This window comes from Vulpes vulpes, chromosome 1, assembly GCF_048418805.1.
Source record: "Vulpes vulpes isolate BD-2025 chromosome 1, VulVul3, whole genome shotgun sequence".
NCBI lineage: Eukaryota > Metazoa > Chordata > Mammalia > Carnivora > Canidae > Vulpes > Vulpes vulpes.
In genome coordinates, this window is record NC_132780.1 from 17,111,805 (window position 1) to 17,128,890 (window position 17,086).

The window sequence follows — 17,086 nt, forward strand, 5'->3', positions numbered from 1 at the left end:
TGCGTGTGAATGAAGGGACCTGGTCATGGGGAGCCAGGGTCCCCTGTATGGGACAACTATGAGCTTGACTGCAGAGCTCAGCAAGTGGCTCAGTTACCATTCCCTTTCCCAAAACAGAAAGATGAGAAGAGGAGGTGGGGGAGGAAGATAGGGAGACAAAGAAAGGTAAGAAGATGGAGGAGGTCGAGGGGGAAGAGGAGGGGAGCAAGATGGGAGAAGGAAGATGGAAGGAGGAGGAGGGGAAGGAAGATAGGAAGAGGACCATGGTGGGGAGGAGGATTGCTGGGAGGAGGGCGGGTGGGGGGCGGAGGGAGAAGAAGACAAAGGAAGGGGAGGAGAAGGAGAAGGAGGGACTAGAGCAGGTGTTATGGAGAGGGAGGAGGTACACAACAAAGTACACTGACCTGGTATCTTACATGACAGAAGTTCATTTTCTCACAGCTCTGGAAGCTAGACATTGGAGATTGAGGTGTGGGTAGAATCAGTTCCTTCTGAGAACCCTGTGTTTGGTTCATGAGTGGCCAGATCCCCCCTGTGCTCTTGGTCTCCTGTTTGTGTGTGTCTGAGTCCTAATCCCGTCTTCTTACAAAGGCACCTGTTGGATTAGAGTCCACTCCAATGGCCTCATTTTATCTTAATGATCTCTCTGAAGACCTGATATCCAAAGACAGTCACATTTGGAGGTACTGAGGGTTAGGAAATGAACATACAACTTTTGGGGGGACACAATTCAGCCCATCACGCCCTGTGAGTATAGGCATCTAACTATGAAGAGTTCAATCCCCCTCCCCCAAGGCACCACAGCCTGAGCCTGGAGCCATCTGGTGCACATGATCCCTTCATTGGAAATCTCAGATGAGGAATCCCAAGGGCAGAGCTGACCACCAGGAGCTTCTTACTGAAGGCGGGATTCAGAGTGACCACGGAGGAACAGGCAGGGCTGGACATTTGACATGCAAGATGGCCACAGAAAACGCCCACCTCTGTCTTCATATTGGATTCCCCCACAGACAAAAGTTGAGTATTGTGATCCCTCCATGTGACACAGTATTGTGAACTCTCCAAGAAGCTGAGGCTCGTGGGGGAGGAAGGCCATGCACACCTGGGCATTATCCCTCTACGTCATGCTATGCTGTCATCTTGTTGCAAATACCCAGCTCTCAGGCGTGGCCTGGTGCAGGTGACACCAGCGATGCCTGGAGCAGAGGGGAAGCCAGCCAGGAAGCCCCGAACCCCTTGGGAGTCCTGGCCCCGTCTACTCTGGACATTCATACCTGGGACTTACCATCTAGCTGTGCACAGCGATGGTGTTTCCTACAGGCCCCTGGCTGTGTTTACCAGCTCACACTGTATGAACAAGAGATGGCATGGCCTGGAATTTCTCTGTTTCCTTGAGAAGATTCCCCTGCTCACCCCTCCTGAGTCCCACAGCTGGTAGGCCTGACTCTCTGGGGCTTCTGAACGCTGTAATTGGCCAGATAATACACACCTTCCTGGTGGGAACAGAGGTGCAGGAGGGACAGGCCATGGACAGAGACTGGGGGACGAGAGATTGCTGGGACCCCGTCTGGAAGGAGAAGTGGTTAATCTTCAAGGGCCATGCCGTCAAGTTCCCCTTCTGTGGTCAGTCACCTTTCAGACATCAGCCCTTGGCTTCCTACTGGGGCTTCCTCTCTGTCCTGTGATACCAACGCACCATGACTCTTACCCCAAAGATGTTGCCACTGCTGTTTCCCCTGCTGTGGACAGGTGAGTGGGCCAAGGGGAGGAGGCCAGGTGGGCAGGGGCTGCCACTGACCCTCAATTCCCTGCAGGGTCCCTGGCTCAGGATTCGCGTTTCCGTCTACAAGTGGAAGAGAGCGTGAAGGTACAGGAGGGCCTGTGTGTACGGGTGACCTGCAAATTCTTCTACCCCGCAAATGGATATACTGCCAATAACCCTGCTTACGGCTACTGGTTCCGGGAAGGGGCCTCTACGTCCCAGGATGCTCCAGTGGCCACAAACAACCCACATCGTAAAGTACAGGAGGGGACCCAGGACCGATTCTGCCTCCTTGGAAACCCCCTGGAATATGACTGCTCCCTGGAGATCAAAGATGCACAGAGAAGGGACTCGGGGACATACTTCTTCAGGGTGGAGAGAGGGTCTTATGTGAGATATAATTACCTACAGAACCAGCTCTCCGTGCATGTGACGGGTAAGAAATGGGGCCAAGGAAAGGACAAATGCCACATGTATGGGTCCTGAGGGCTCCTGTGGCAGGGCTAGGAGGGGATCCCTAATTTCCATCCTGTCTGGGGAGGAGACAGCTGGCCTGCGGGTAGAGGCTGCTTCTAAGGGCACACTCAGGTACCATCTCCAGGATCTCTGTCTCTCTCTTCCTCAGCCTTGACAGAGACACCTGACATCCACATCCAGGGACCTCTAGAATCTGGCGACCCCAAGAACATTACCTGTAGCGTGCCATGGGTCTGTAAAAGGGGGACACCCCCCACATTCTCCTGGTTCGGGGTTGCCCTCACCTCCTGGGGCTCCAAGACTCCCCACTCCTCTGTACTCACCCTCACACCAAGGCCCCAGGACCACGGCACCAACCTTACCTGTCGAGTGACCTTCCCCAGAGGTGGTGTGAGCACAGAGAGGACCATCCAGCTCAACGTGTCCTGTGAGTCCCAGGCCAGGATGCCAGGGTCACTGAGAGCAGTGAGTGTTGGGGAGGGGGAGGCAGAGTCTGGAGTCCTAAGGGAAAGGAAAGAAAACACCTGACTCCACCACTTTCCTATTTCTAAACTTCCTGGGGGGAGTGCCCACAGCTACCTTCCTACCTCTGAAAGCAATTGTCTCTCTGTCCAGATGCCCTCCAAAACCTGACCATCAGTATATTTCAAAGAGAAGGCACAGGTAAGGTACAACCTCTCCTCTCAGACTGTGGTACAAGTGTTGTCTGTTTCCGCCCCTCAGAGCAGAACTGGGGTTTCAGAGCTCAGGTGGGAGAAAAGCTTAGGCCAGGTATAGGGGCAGCAGAGGTGGGAAGCACCCCACTAGCTCCTCAGCTTACAACTTGGCTTCTCCCCACACCTGACCCTGTTCTCAATGGGTGAGAGCCTAATGGGTCTCCATGCCTAATGGGTTTGACCATCCCCCAGCTATGCTCTCTCCCAAAACTTGCCCCATTCCCCTTAGGATCTGGACCCTGCCTACTCTTGCAGTTTCCTTCCACATTATAGTGTTATTGTTTAAAACAGTAAGCATAAAACGTGTCTTGGTCTGCTCTGGGCTGCCATAACAAAATACCACAGACTGAGGGGTTTATTTATTTCTCACATTTCTGGAAGCTGGCAGGTCCAAGATCAAGGTGTCAGCCCTTTTGGTTTCTGGTGGGAGCTCACTGCCTGGCAAATGGCTGCTTTCTGGCAGTGTTTTCTCTCACACAACTGAGAGAGAGTTCTCTGATGTCTCTTCATATAAAAGCACTAATCCCATCCTAAGGCCCCTACTCCCATGACCTCACCTAACATTAATCACCTCCCAAAGGCCCATTCAAATACCTCCAAATACCACCATATTGGGGGTTAGGATTTGGACATATAAGCTTGAAGGGAACACAATCTAGTCCCTAGCAAAACTGAATAAAAATAAAATAGCGTCCAGTAGCTATGTACCTCCCCTCTTGGCTATCTTTCCAAATATAATCTACACATCTATGTTTTAAAACACACACATATGTACACACCAAACTATATACACTGACCTGCCTTGTTTTCTTTTTTTTAAATTTTTATTTATTTATGATAGTCACACACACACAGAGGGGGAGGGGGCAGAGACACAGGCAGAGAGAGAAGCAGGCTCCATGCACCGGGAGCCCGACGTGGGATTCGATCCCGGGTCCCCAGGATCGCGCCCTGGGCCAAAGGCAGGCGCCAAACCACTGCGCCACCCAGGAATCCCTTGTTTTAATTTTTTAAATTTTTTTTAAATTTCTTTATTCATGAGAGACACAGAGAGAAAGAGAGAGGCAGAAACACAGGCAGAGGGAGAAGCAGGCTCCTCGCAGGGAGCCTGATGCGGGACTTGATCTTGGATCCCGGGATCACGACCTGAGCCGAAGGCAGGTGCCCAACTGCTGAGCCACCCAGACATCCCATTTTTTAAAGTTTTTATTCAAATTCCAGTTAATATACAGTGCAATGTTGGTATCAAGTATATAATATAGTGATTCCACATTTCCATACATAACCTGGTGCTCATCACAAGTGCATTCCTTAATTCCCTCTACCTTTTTCCCTCATCCCCCACTCCTCCCCTCCAGTAAACCATCAGTTTGTTCCGTATAGTTAAGCATCTGTTTCTTGATTTGTCTCTCTCTCTCTCTCTCTCTCTCTCTCTCTCTCTTTCTTTTTTGCCTTTACTTGCTTGTTTTGTTTCTTAAATTCTACACATGAGTGAAATCACATGGTATTTGTCTTTTTTCAATGGACCTATTTAACTTGGCTATATTTTAAATTTTTATTTATTTATTTATTTATTTGAGAGAGAGAGAGAGTGCATGGACACTTAAGGGTAGAGGCAGAGTGCGAGGGAGAGAATCTTCAGGCAGACTCCCCAATGAGCCCAGAGGCTGACGTTGGACTGGGCTTGATCCCAGGACCCTGAGCCTAAATCAAGAGTTGGTCACTTAACTGGCTGAGCCACCCAGGTGCCCCTCTCTTAGCTATTATTTTTTAATAAACTTTTCATTGTGGAATGATTTTAGGTTTACATAGTACAGAGAGTTTCCATAAAGCCCTCACTTGGCTTTCCTTGTCGTTGAAAGTCTTAATCGCCATGATGCACTTGTTCCAACTAAGTAAGTGATGTTGATACATTATTGTCTCTATGAGTACATAGGAAAACTTCACTCCTACTGATGACTCCATGGTCTTCCAATTAGAAGTATATTATACCATAAACTACTTAACTAGTCCCCATTGGTGGAAAGCCATGGTGTTTCCCGACTTCTGTTAAGACAAATAATATTGCCTGTGGAAAACTGTGTGGAGGTTCCTCAAAGAGTTAAAAATAGACCTGCCCTACGACCCAGCAATTGCACTGTTGGGGATTTACCCCAAAGATTCAGATGCAATGAAACGTCGGGACACTTGCACCCCGATGTTTCTATCAGCAATGGCCACAATAGCCAAACTGTGGAAGGAGCCTCGGTGTCCATCGAAAGATGAATGGATAAAGAAGATGTGGTTTATGTATACAATGGAATATTACTCAGCAATTAGAAACGACAAATACCCACCATTTGCTTCAAAGTGGATGGAACTGGAGGGTATAATGCTGAGTGAAATAAGTCAATCGGAGAAGGACAAACAGTGTATGTTCTCATTCATTTGGGGAATATGAATAATAGTGCAAGGGAATATAAAGGAAGGGAGAAGAAATGTTGGGAAATATCAGGAAGGGAGACAGAACATAAAGACTCCTAACTCGGGGAAACGAACTAGGGGTGGTGGAAGGGGAGGAGGGCGGGTGTTGGAGGGGAATGGGTGACGGGCACTGAGGCGGACACTTGACGGGATGAGCACTGGGTGTTTTTCTGTATATTGGTAAATTGAACACCAATAAAAATTAATTAAAAAAAAAAGACAAATAATACTGCAACGAATAACTTGTACAAACATACCCCATATATGTGCATGTGTCTACAAGATAATTTTCTAGAAAAGTCCCAAATCAAAGGGTACGTTTGTAATTTCAATGGATACTGCCAAGTCATGCTGCATGGAAGTTATTCTGTTTATAATATCAACCTGCTGAACATTTTCGTCCCTGCCGATGTCTTAAGTAAATTCACTGTCATTTTAACTTAAATTATCATTTTGTAAACAGGTTGTGTATCTTTCATTATGTTTAAGAATCAATTGTATTTCTTTGTGGACTTTTTCTTAATGATTTGGAAAAGCTATTTTTATAGTAAGGAAATCAGCTGTGTGTTAGTTGAAAGGATTTATTTCCAGCTTAATAATGGCCTTTTGACTCAGCACATGGTGTTTGTTAGACAAAAACATGTTTTTTTGAGGGGAGATGTTGGCATTCAGTGGCATACTGGAGTTGGCTCTTGATGGCTGGCAAGAGTCAACTCTGTACATGTTTTCCCAATTCTGGGTTCAGTGACATCTAGTTGGATGCTTGAAATTGGCCAAGAGGTAAGTGTTTACGCTAAGGAAATTGGCAAATATTGCAAATCAGAACTTTTTTCTTCCCTCCCACTCCTTAATGAATTGGTTGTTAACATTTACCAGTAAACCACTGTACACATATCAATATTTCCTTTCATATCTCGGTCTTTCTCCAATCTAATATTATTTTTTGAATGCTCAGTAGCCTCATAGGTCAACACTCACAGGTCAACCCAAACATAAACATTCACTCAAGCCTTACAGGACCATCTGTTTTTTTTCCCTGAGCATGCAGGGCCATTTCACACCCTAGGTACAGCTGCACTTTCTGTGCCTGCCTCAGCAATGTCCTTCCATGTCAGGTCCCCACCCATCTCATGCTCCACTTTAGTCTCTCCTCCTCCAGGAAGCTCTTCTTGCCCTGACAGTCTCACTGAACTCCCATCCTCAAGGTTCCCCCAGCCCAATGTACCCCCATCACAAAACACATCAGACTGCTCTTTGATGCCTGATTTGGGGTATCTCACTCACAAGACTGTGAACTCTCATACACACCTAAATTAGACAGATCTTAGTGAACAAAGAAAGATTGAATGCACAAGGGCCTCTTGGAAAGGCTATAGCACCTGCTCCCAACCCTGTCCCCTTGGGCTGACTCCATAATCATGGGGTCCAGTCATGTGGTGGAAGAGAAGAGACAGATTTACATGATGTGAGGAAAGGAGAGAGACCGAGAGACAGAGAGAGAATACCCCTAGTGAGAACCAGGGCTTAACTTTCTCTCTGTCTTGCCAGGAACTGAGGCTCTGGGGAACAATTCGTCTCTCCTACTTCAGGAGGGCCAGGCTCTGTATCTGGTCTGTATTGGTGACAGCAACCCTCCTGCCAGGGTGAGCTGGACCCGGGGTAGCCTGACCCTGAAGTCCTCACAACCCTCAAATCCTGGGATTCTGGAGTTTCCCCGGGTGGAACTGGAGGATCATGGGAAATACATCTGCCGAGCTCAGCACATGTTGGGCTCCCTGGAAGCATCCCTGAGTCTACTTGTGAAGAGTGAGTTGGAACACACCTGCAAGGGCTGCCTGGGTCCTGGGGAGAGCGGCCTCCTCTGATCCTTCTCCTGTCTTCCCACAGACCCTCCAAAGCTATTTGGTCCCTCTTGCTCCTGGGAGGGTAAGGATCTGCACTGCCACTGTTCTGCTCAATCCCAGCTGCCCCCCTCTCTGCACTGGCAGCTGGGGGAGGAGCTGCTGGAGGGGAACTACAGCAACACCTCCTTGACCATCACCTCCAGTGCTGCAGGGCCCTGGGCCAACAGCAACATGAGCCTCAGTGGGCCGCTGGACTCAGGCCTCAGACTCAGCTGTGAAGCCTGGAATTCGCATGGGAAACAGAGCACCACCATTCTGCTGCTGCCAGGTCAGGGGGGTATAAGGGTAATGCCCAGGGAGGGGGTAGTATGATCCAGGATTCTGGAAGACATTGAGGAGAGAAGTGGCTCTGACTCAGGCAAAAGGGCACTTGAGGTCAGATTTGTCTATAGATTGTCAGAGGCTAGGATCACATAGAGGGGTGGGAGACAAAGAAGCCAGCCCTGGGTAGAAGTGGGCACAGCCCTGGGCCATGGATTCCAGAAGGTTGGATGCTCAGATGCCTGCCTAGTGGGATTGGAGTTTACCCCAGATCTCTCACCTGCAGGAAGACTGGGGCCCAGGACATGTGTGGTTCGGGGGGCCATCTGGGGAGCTGGTGTCATGGCCCTGCTTGTTCTCTGTCTCTGCCTCATCATCCTCTTTACGTGAGTGGTGGCCCCGGTTTGGGTGAAGGCCTCATGAGGTTGGGTGGGGAGGGGACTCAAGGAATCCCTCATACTCAAAGCACAGAGCTAAAGAAACCTGACTAGGTGATGAAGCCAGAGAGGAGGCAATTCGTCATCCTGATGCAATTCATTGAAGCAACATCAGGAATTTAGCCTCCTGACATCATGGCTGTGGCTAGGAGTAGTCTGTTCCCCCACATGGGGTTCCCGCCATCAGGAGGAGGGAACACGTGGTCTCCTCCTGGTCTCTGCAGCCAGACAGCATCCCTCATGCTCTGCCTCAGTTATCCTTCCAGGCTCCCAGCAGTGAGCAGCCAGGCTGAAGGGCCCTGATCTCTCTCCTCAGAGTGAAGACCTACAGGCAAAAATCAACCCAGAAAACAGCACATAGTCAGGGCGTCCATCCAGCATTGGATACCGTCTCCCAGGTGAGTGGCCAGGGCATCTTTCATCTTTCTATCTGGTGTCTTGGGATGAGCCATGGGGCAGTTCATTCAGCATGCCAAAGGATAAGTCCCTCACCGACTTCCCAAATTCAGTCCTTCCTCAGGATTTCTGGCTGCACTCAACTCAGAGACCTGAGAGCCATCCTTTCCTCTCCCCTCTCCTCCACCTACCACAGCCAGTGATGGACCGAGTCTCACTCATTTCCCTTTTAGCAAAGCTTTTTTCCTTTTAGCCCCTTCCCTACTGAGCCCTTACTGTCTCCCTTCTGGGTCACTGGTCTTGCCTCCACCACTCCATCTCTCCACCTCTCCTCCCAATCTTTGGGCAAGAAATTCCCCCAAACAGCTGCCACCCCTGTGCTTGCTTCCCACTATCTAGACCAGCATGGTCCAACAGAAATATCATGTGAGACACATACGTAGCTTAAAATTTACTAATGGCCACATTTAAAAAGTAGAAAGAACCATGAGATCAATTTTAATGTAATATATTATTTAACCCAATATGTTCAAAATATTATTTCACTGTCATCTCATCAATAATCAATGTACAGATTGTTAATGAGATAATTTACATTCTTTCTTCTTCTTTTGGTACTAAATTTTTGAAATCTAGGTTTTATTTCATACTCATGGCACACCTCCTTTCAGAATCGCCACATTGCATTTGCTCTGTAGCCACATGTGGCTAGGAGCTACCGTATTGGACAGTAGTCCAATTTCCTCAGTCTGGTGTTCTGTGATCTGTCCCCTCCCGAGTTCTCCAGCCCACTTCCTGCCCCTGACCACAAAATTAGCTCCTTATCCCCAGGCAAAGCTTATTCTCTGTGACTTTGTGCCTTTGCATGCATAATTTCCTGTGACCCCCCCATTTGCACTGGCCAGACCCTAATCCCCTTTCATGCTCCAGTTTAAGTATTCCCTCCCCTATGCAGGCAGACTGTCATCATGCCTTCCTGTAATAATCAAGGCCTATCCTCAGCACCCTGTGAGCCCCGGGCAGACAGGGAGGGTCTCTGTGATTCTCACCCACACTTATGGCACCCTGCTTCTATGCATCAGATCACAAATTGCAATTAGATCATTTGCATGTGTACGTGTGTATAGCAATTTGATACTCTCTCCTTGCCCTGAGAGGCTGAGGTCAGAGATCGTGTGTGCTGAAGTTTCTTGAATTTGCTTACTCTATTTTCATATCTGTAAAATGAGGATAACAGTTATATCATCCACCGGAGAGTGGGGGAGTTATAAGGATTCAATGCCATTGTGATGAAAATTTGTTAAAGATACAAATGAATGAAAGAGTGAATGAATGAATGGATGGATGGATGGATTGATGGATAAATGAATGTTCAGGAAATGGGCATGAAGTGGCTAAATGAGAAAGTGACCTCCAGACCCCACTTCTCTTCTCCAGACCCAAAGGCCAGCTCCGATGCTTTTCCCTCATTCCACTCAGGATCACCTGAGCAAACCCTGGTCAGACAGCCCCTCAAAGCCCCTGCCCCAAGCTGCGGCCACCTCCCCCTCGGAGAAGGATCAGGAGCTCTACTACGCCAATCTCCGCTTCCATGGGCTGAAGCCACACAACTTTCAGGACCAAGAGACAACTGAGTATGCAGAGATCAAGATGCAGAAATGACAACCCCCAACCCGCTCCCCCCTTCCGCTTCCACTGGGAAGGCCAGCTCTGACTGGGCAGGACATCTCTGAAAAAATGCATGTCAGGCACTGATTCTCTATGAATTGACTACCCTCTGAACCAAAGTTTATAAATGTGAATGTGACACTCCTTGGAGTGGCTGAAAGTCACAGTTAAGTTCAAACAGCTGGCAAACCACTTCACCTCCCTGTGTTTCCTCCTCTGTAAAATGGGGGATAATATTCATTAGGAACATTGTTCTGTGGGAGAAAAAATGTACCATTTTCATTGTTAGATATATCTTGTGTTAATGTAACTCTCTGGTGGGAGTAGGTATTTCCTAATACATATATCTAACAAACGATTCATCCACAGTATAAAAAGAATATACAAGGATCTTCCAAAAATCAGCAACAAAAAAGGCAGGCAACCCAATAAAAAACGTGAGATATTCAAGGGGCCAATAGGTACATAGAAAGGTGTTTAACTTCAGTAGCTGTCAAGGAAATGTGAATAAAAACCCCAATACTGTGCCATGGCATGGCCACCACATTGGCTAAAATAATATAAACAATATAAAGAATATCAAGTGTTGAAGACATTACATTGAGTGAAATAAGCCATCCCCAAAAGACAAATATTGCATGGTTCTCGTTATATGAAGTATCTAAAGTAATGAAATTCTTAGAAACAGCAGATGAGGGAAATAAGAAGCTACTTTTCAGTAGGCAGAGTTTCAGTTCTGCAAGATGAAGACTTTTCTAGAGCTTAATGAAGTGCATATAGTTAACACCACTGTACCATACACTTAAAAATATTTAAGATGGTAAATTTTATGTTGTTTTTTAAAGCAATAAAAAGGAATAATATATAGAGGTTACCAAGGGGTTGGGAGGTTAGGGGTGTGGGTGGATAGTTAATATTTAATGGGTACAGAATTTCATCCATCTAGGGATGGATAATGGTGACAGCTGCACAATGTGAACATACTAAAGCCATTGATTGTACATTTATGACAACAAATGGTATGTATACTTTGCCACAATAAAGATTTTTTTCTTAGAGCATATCAAATGTGCTTCAGCAGCACATATACAAAAATTGGAAAGATGCAGAGAAGGTTAGCCCCTGTGCAAGAATATAAAGGGTTAATGAAGATATGTAGCAACTGGAACTCTCATGCATTACTAAGGGTAGGAGGAGTGAGAATTGGCACAACCACTTGGACAAATGTCACTCTCTACTAACACTGAGCACAGGAGCCAGCAATTTCACTCCAAGGTGTGTCTCCAACAGAAGTGCCTACAAACGTTCACCAAATGTGTACAAGAATGTTCATGGCAGTTCTGATTGCCACAGCTGAAAAATGGAACCTTCCCAAATGCCCATCAACAGTAAGACAGGTAGATAGACTGCAGAGTATCCATGCAGTAGAAGAAGCAAATAAAAACATACAACACATGAGAATCTTACAAACATAATGTTGAGTGAAAGAATGCAGACACAAGAGTCCCCACTATGTGATATCTTTGATATAAAGTTTAGAAATAGACAAAGTTAATCTTTGGTTTTAGAAGTCCAGATGCTGGTTACTGTTGGAGGGTAGTGACAGGAAGGGGCCAGTGGAGACCTCCTGGACTCTTCTGGTAAAGATCTGTATCTTGATCTGGGTGAGTCCAACTGCTCGGATGTGGTTACTCTCTGAAATATTTCTGAGTGAAATATTTGTGATTTGTGCCCTTTTCTGTATGAATAGTACTCTTTAACAAAATTTACATTAAGATTTTTTTTTAAAGATGGGGTGCCTGGATGGCTCATTCGGTTAAGCATAGAACTCTTGCTTTCAGCTCAGGTCATAAACTCAGGGTTGGGACCAAGCCCAGAACTGGGCTCCATGCACAGCGAACTCTGCTTCTCTCCCTTTCTTTCTCCCTCTGCCCACCCCCACTCTCACATGCGCTCTCACTCAAATAAATAAGATTTTTTTAAAGATATTTTAAAAATATTATCCTCATAATTATCTAACTCTGATTTCTATCAGACTATAAGCTCCCCAGGGCAGGGACAGCACTATAACCGGCCCTATGTTTTCAAAGCCCAGCCTTGGACACAGCACATGAACTGAGCTCAGTAAACCTCTGAAATGTCTTGCACTCGAGTGCAAGGGGACAATGTTCCTGGGCTCTGCTGGAGTCTCCAGCTTGTATTGCCAGCCCAGGGCTCTCTTCTGGACTCCAAATTCCTATGTCTTCTTGTACATCTCTCCCTGAAGCACCATAGGCTCCTCACTTTCAATGCATCCCATACTAGTTCCATATCTTCCCTCAAGTCTGGTTCTTCCCTCCGTTCTCCATCCAGGATGTGGGAAAGTCCATCTGAGGGCATGGCCCCTGATAACCGCCATCTTGGCAAGGAGAATATAATGCTCCCATGCCTGCACTAATTGCAACTTCCCGTCAGGGCACAATTTCTGGTCTGATACTCACTGAGATCTTGTGAAACAGGCCTCTTCCTCTTCTTCAACCTCACAGACTCCAGTTTAGGCTCCTCTCTGCCTGTTCCTCCAAGAGGCCACTGTCTGAACCACTTCCTGAATCTGGTGAGTCTTCATCTTTTCCTCCCCCACTGGAGGCTAGGAGGTCCCCTTGGCCATGGTAAAAAGTGCCCCAAAAGGCAACTACCAGGTCCTGGCCCAACTTCCAGCATGAAGCCTTCTTCCACCCCTTCCTGCCATCCTGGGAAAGATTCTGGAACTCCCTCCTCTGGAACCCCCCACAGACCCTATCCATCTCTAATCAGTGGGTCTAGAGACCATCTAACTGGTCTTTGTAAAAGGGGTAAGGGACAGTGATTAAATGTTTAAGCCCCTTCATAATAGCCAAAAGATAGAAACAGCTCAAATGCCCATCAATGGATGAATGGATAAACAAAATATGGTCTATCCACATAATGAAATATGATTCGGCCACAAAAAGACTGAAGCCCTGATACATACCACATGCATGAACCTCAAAAATATGCTAAGTGAAATCCTCCAGACACAAAGCTCACATATTGTATGATTCCATTTATATCAAATATGCAAAATAGGTAAATTCATAGAAACAGAAAGCAGATTAGCTGTGGAGAGGGTGACTATTTAATGGGTGTAGGGTTTCTTTTTGGGGCGACGAAAATGTTCTGAAATCAGATAGAGGTGGTGGTTACACAACATTGTGAATGTACTAAATGCCTCTAAATGTTCACTAAATGTTCATAAAATCATTTATGTTATGTGACTTACCCCTTAATTAAAAAAAAATAATTAAAGTTCTTCAAAATCATTCTGCCAGAATTCAAACATCCACTTCACCACTTAACCTGTTGCTACCTCCACTTGCTCCTCTGTCAAATGAGGATAACAACACTCCCTAGTTCACTTGGTGGTTTTAAGAACACACTGAATTAATGTACACAGGGCAGCACTGTGCCCAGTGTGCAGTGAACGGCTCTGGGAGCCTGGTCAACATGCATTCAGCCAAGGGCCAAACGCTGCCCAGGTCATCATTCAACTGGTCAAACAATCTCTAGGTTTCAACCTGTAGATACATGATGTCGAGTTTTCCACCCCACCCTGATCAGGTGGGTGACTCTGTGTTCTCAGGGAAAGGCCACTCATGTACAAATGAACAAAAGAGAAGTATAAGGCTTATTTCAAGTCTTCACAGCCAGAGTTTTGTTTCACTTCTCTCTCTCTCATTGCCAGTCTTCATGAGTCACCAAGTTCCTGACCTGTCCCCTCCTCTGCATGTCCGGATCAGGTCTTGACCTTTATTCCTCCAGAACATTAAAATAGCCACCTACCCAGCCTCTTGGCTCCCCATCAGACCATCTGTTCCTCCCCTGCTAAATACCCTTTCGTGTCTGCCCTCTCCCTCCAGATGAGGGGCCAACTCCAGTGAGAGCTACTCAAGAATTTCCACAATCTCACTGTTACCGCCTCATCCCTTTCTCTCAGTCACATTCTTGCCACTTCTTGAACATTCCATGCCCTGTTGTGCTCTCCCTACTTCATTCACATGGTTCTATCTCATAGTGATAGTGTCCCCTTTCTCCATCTTCACAGCATGTATATATCTTCTGAGATCAACTTCCTCAGACAAGCTGCATTCTCTAACTGACCCCCACCCTCAGCCCTGCATTTTCCCATGGGTTGGATTAGGAAAGGAAAAAGATTTCAAATTAACTGCCTAACTTCACCTATTAAGGAACCAGACAAAGAAGAATAAACTAAACCCAAAGTTAGCAGAAGGGTTGAAATAAAAAGATTAAAATGGAGATGATTGAAAAAGAATGGAACAACAATAGAGAAAATCAACAAGACCAAAAGTTGGTTCTTTGAAAAAGATCAGTAAAATTGGCCTACACTTAGCTAGATCAACTAAGAAAGAAAAAGACTCAAATTACAAAATGAGGAATAAAACTGAGGACATTGCTATTGATTTTACAAAAATAAAAAAGATTATAAGAGAGTACAATGAACAATTGTACAAGTTGGGTAACCTAGATAAATGAACACATTCCTAGAGACAAATAATCTAGCAAGATTCAATCATGAGGAAATAGAAAATCTGATAGACCTATAATTAGTAAGGTTGAATCAGTAATCAAAAACCTCTCAACAAAGAAAAGCCCATGATCAGATGGTTTCAATGGGTGAATTCTACCAAACATTTAAAGAAGAATTAGAGATGCCTGGCTGACTCAATTGGTAGAGCATGTGACTTTTGATCTCAGGGTTGTAAGTTCAAGCCCACACTGGCTGTAGAGATTACTTTAAAATAATATCTTCAGAAAAAAATAATAAGAAAGAATAATAAATACCACCCCTTCTCAAACTCTTCCCAAAAAGATCAAAGAGCAGGGAATAGTTCCTAACTCATTCCATGAAGAGTTTATCCTGATGCCAAAGCCAAAGACACCACAAGAAAATGAAACTACAGACCAATATCCCTTAGATATGACAACAAAACACAGGCAACAAAAGAAAAAGAAGGTAAGTTGAACTTCATCAGAATTGAAATTTTTTTTTCTGATGACACTATTGACATTGTAAAAAGGCAACCCACAAAATGGGAGAAAACATTTGCAAATCAGAAATGTGATAAAGGATTAACATCCACAATATAGAAAGAAGTCCTACAACTCAACAACAAATATAATAACCCAATTTTTTTAAATGGTGAAGGACTTGAATAGACATTTCTTCAAAGATATATAAATGGGCAGTGAACATATGAAAAGATGTTCAACATCACTAGTCACTAGAGAAATGCTAATCAAGATCAAAACCAGAAAAAAATAAGGTTGATAAAGTTGTGGAGAAATTGGGACCCTTGTGCACTTATGAAGAGAATGCAAAATGCTGAAGCCACTATGTAAAACAGTATGGAGTTTCCTCAAAAAATTAAATGTAGAATTATAATATACCAAATAATTCTACACTGGATATTTACCCAAAGAAAACAAAAACGCTAATTCAAAAGGATATATACACCCTTATGCTTACATTATTTACAATAGCCCAGACATATAGGTAACCCAAGTGTCCATTTGTCCATTGATAGATGAATGGGTGAAGATGTGGTATATGTATACATATACATACTGACATTACTCAGCCATAGAAAAGGATGAGGTTTTGCCATTTGCAACAATATGAATGGACATGGAGGGTATAATGCTAAGTGAAATAAATCAGACATAGACAAATACCATATGATTTCACTCATGTGGAATTTAAGAAACAAAACAAATGAACAAACAAAGATAAAAAGACAAAAAATACTCTTAAATATTGAGAACAAACTGGTGGTTGCAATGAGGGAATTGGTAGGGGGATGAGTGAAACAGAGAATGGGGGTTAAGATACACAATAAGGGTGATGAGTACCGAGTATGTATAAAATTATTGAATGACTAGGGACACCTGGGTGGCTCAGCAGTTGGGCATCTGCCTTCAGCTCAGGGCATGACCCTGGAGTCGTGGGATGGAATCCCACATCGGGCTCCCTGCATGGAGCCTTCTTCTCCCTCTGCCTGTGTCTCTGACTCTTTATCTCTGTCATGAATAAATAAATAAAATCTTTAAAAAAAAGAATTATTGAATGACTATATCGTACACCTAAAACTAACATATCACTCTATGTTAACTAAACTTCAATTAAAAAAAAATTAAGGGACATCTGGGTGACTCAAAGGTTGAGCATCTGCCTTTGGCTCAGGTTCTGATCCCAGGGTCCTGGTATCTAGTCCTACATCAGGCTCCCTGCATCTCCCTCTGCTCGTGTCTCTGCCTCTCTCTGTGTCTCTCATGAATAAATAAAAATCTTTTTTTTAAAAAAAAAAACATTAAAATAGCATTACCCCTCAGGAATATGCAGTTAAAATTACAATAAGGTATCACTTCACAAACACCAGAATGGCTAAAATTAAAGACCAGCTATTATCAGACGTTGACAAGGATGTGGAGCATCTGTAACTCATAGGTTGCCGGCTCAAGTGTTAACTGGTTCATCCACTTTGGAAAATTCTTTGGCAGTATTTGGCCAATTAAACATATGCCTAGAGGACACCTGGGTGACTCAGCGGTTGAGCATCTGCCTTCGGCTCAGAGCATGATCCTGGAGTCCGGGGATTGAGTTCCACATCTGATTCTGATTCTTCTCTACATGAAGCCTGATTTTCCCTCTGCCTATGTCTCTGCCTCTCTCTGTGTGTGTGTGTGTGTGTCTCATGAATAAATAAGAAAATCTTTTAAAAATAAAATAGTCAAATAAAAAAATAAATAAACATATGCTTAAATATGAATTTTTTGTTGTTTTCCGTTTAAGAAATATTTATTGACAAGTACTATAGGAGATACAAAGATGACTCTGACACCTGTCCTGCCCAAAAGGAGCTTACAGTCTAGTAGGAGAGAGAGTACATACATGGGATACATGATGAGAGCTATGTTTCAGTGAGATGA

The 17,086-nt window shown here is 44.9% G+C and overlaps 1 protein-coding gene and 1 pseudogene across 2 annotated transcripts; both read left to right on the forward strand.

Moving 5' to 3' along the window:
- Positions 1-1,593: 1,593 nt before the first annotated feature.
- Positions 1,594-11,147, forward strand: LOC112931497 (sialic acid-binding Ig-like lectin 13). 2 transcript variants are annotated; one of them, XM_026014218.2, is made up of 9 exons: positions 1,595-1,749; positions 1,815-2,198; positions 2,388-2,666; positions 2,855-2,902; positions 6,967-7,224; positions 7,306-7,590; positions 7,870-7,969; positions 8,337-8,418; positions 9,854-11,147. In XM_026014218.2, the coding sequence occupies exons 1-9, from the start codon at positions 1,698-1,700 to the stop codon at positions 10,076-10,078; spliced, it is 1,713 nt and encodes a 570-aa protein (XP_025870003.2). In that variant the 5' UTR covers positions 1,595-1,697; the 3' UTR covers positions 10,079-11,147. The 2 variants fall into 2 exon arrangements, with proteins under 2 accessions (XP_072613770.1, XP_025870003.2); XM_072757669.1 differs by lacking the exon at positions 2,388-2,666 and having other exon boundaries at positions 1,594-1,749.
- A 6-nt stretch (positions 11,148-11,153) lies between these two features.
- LOC112931570 (U6 spliceosomal RNA) lies at positions 11,154-11,252 on the forward strand (annotated as a pseudogene).
- Positions 11,253-17,086: the final 5,834 nt, after the last annotated feature.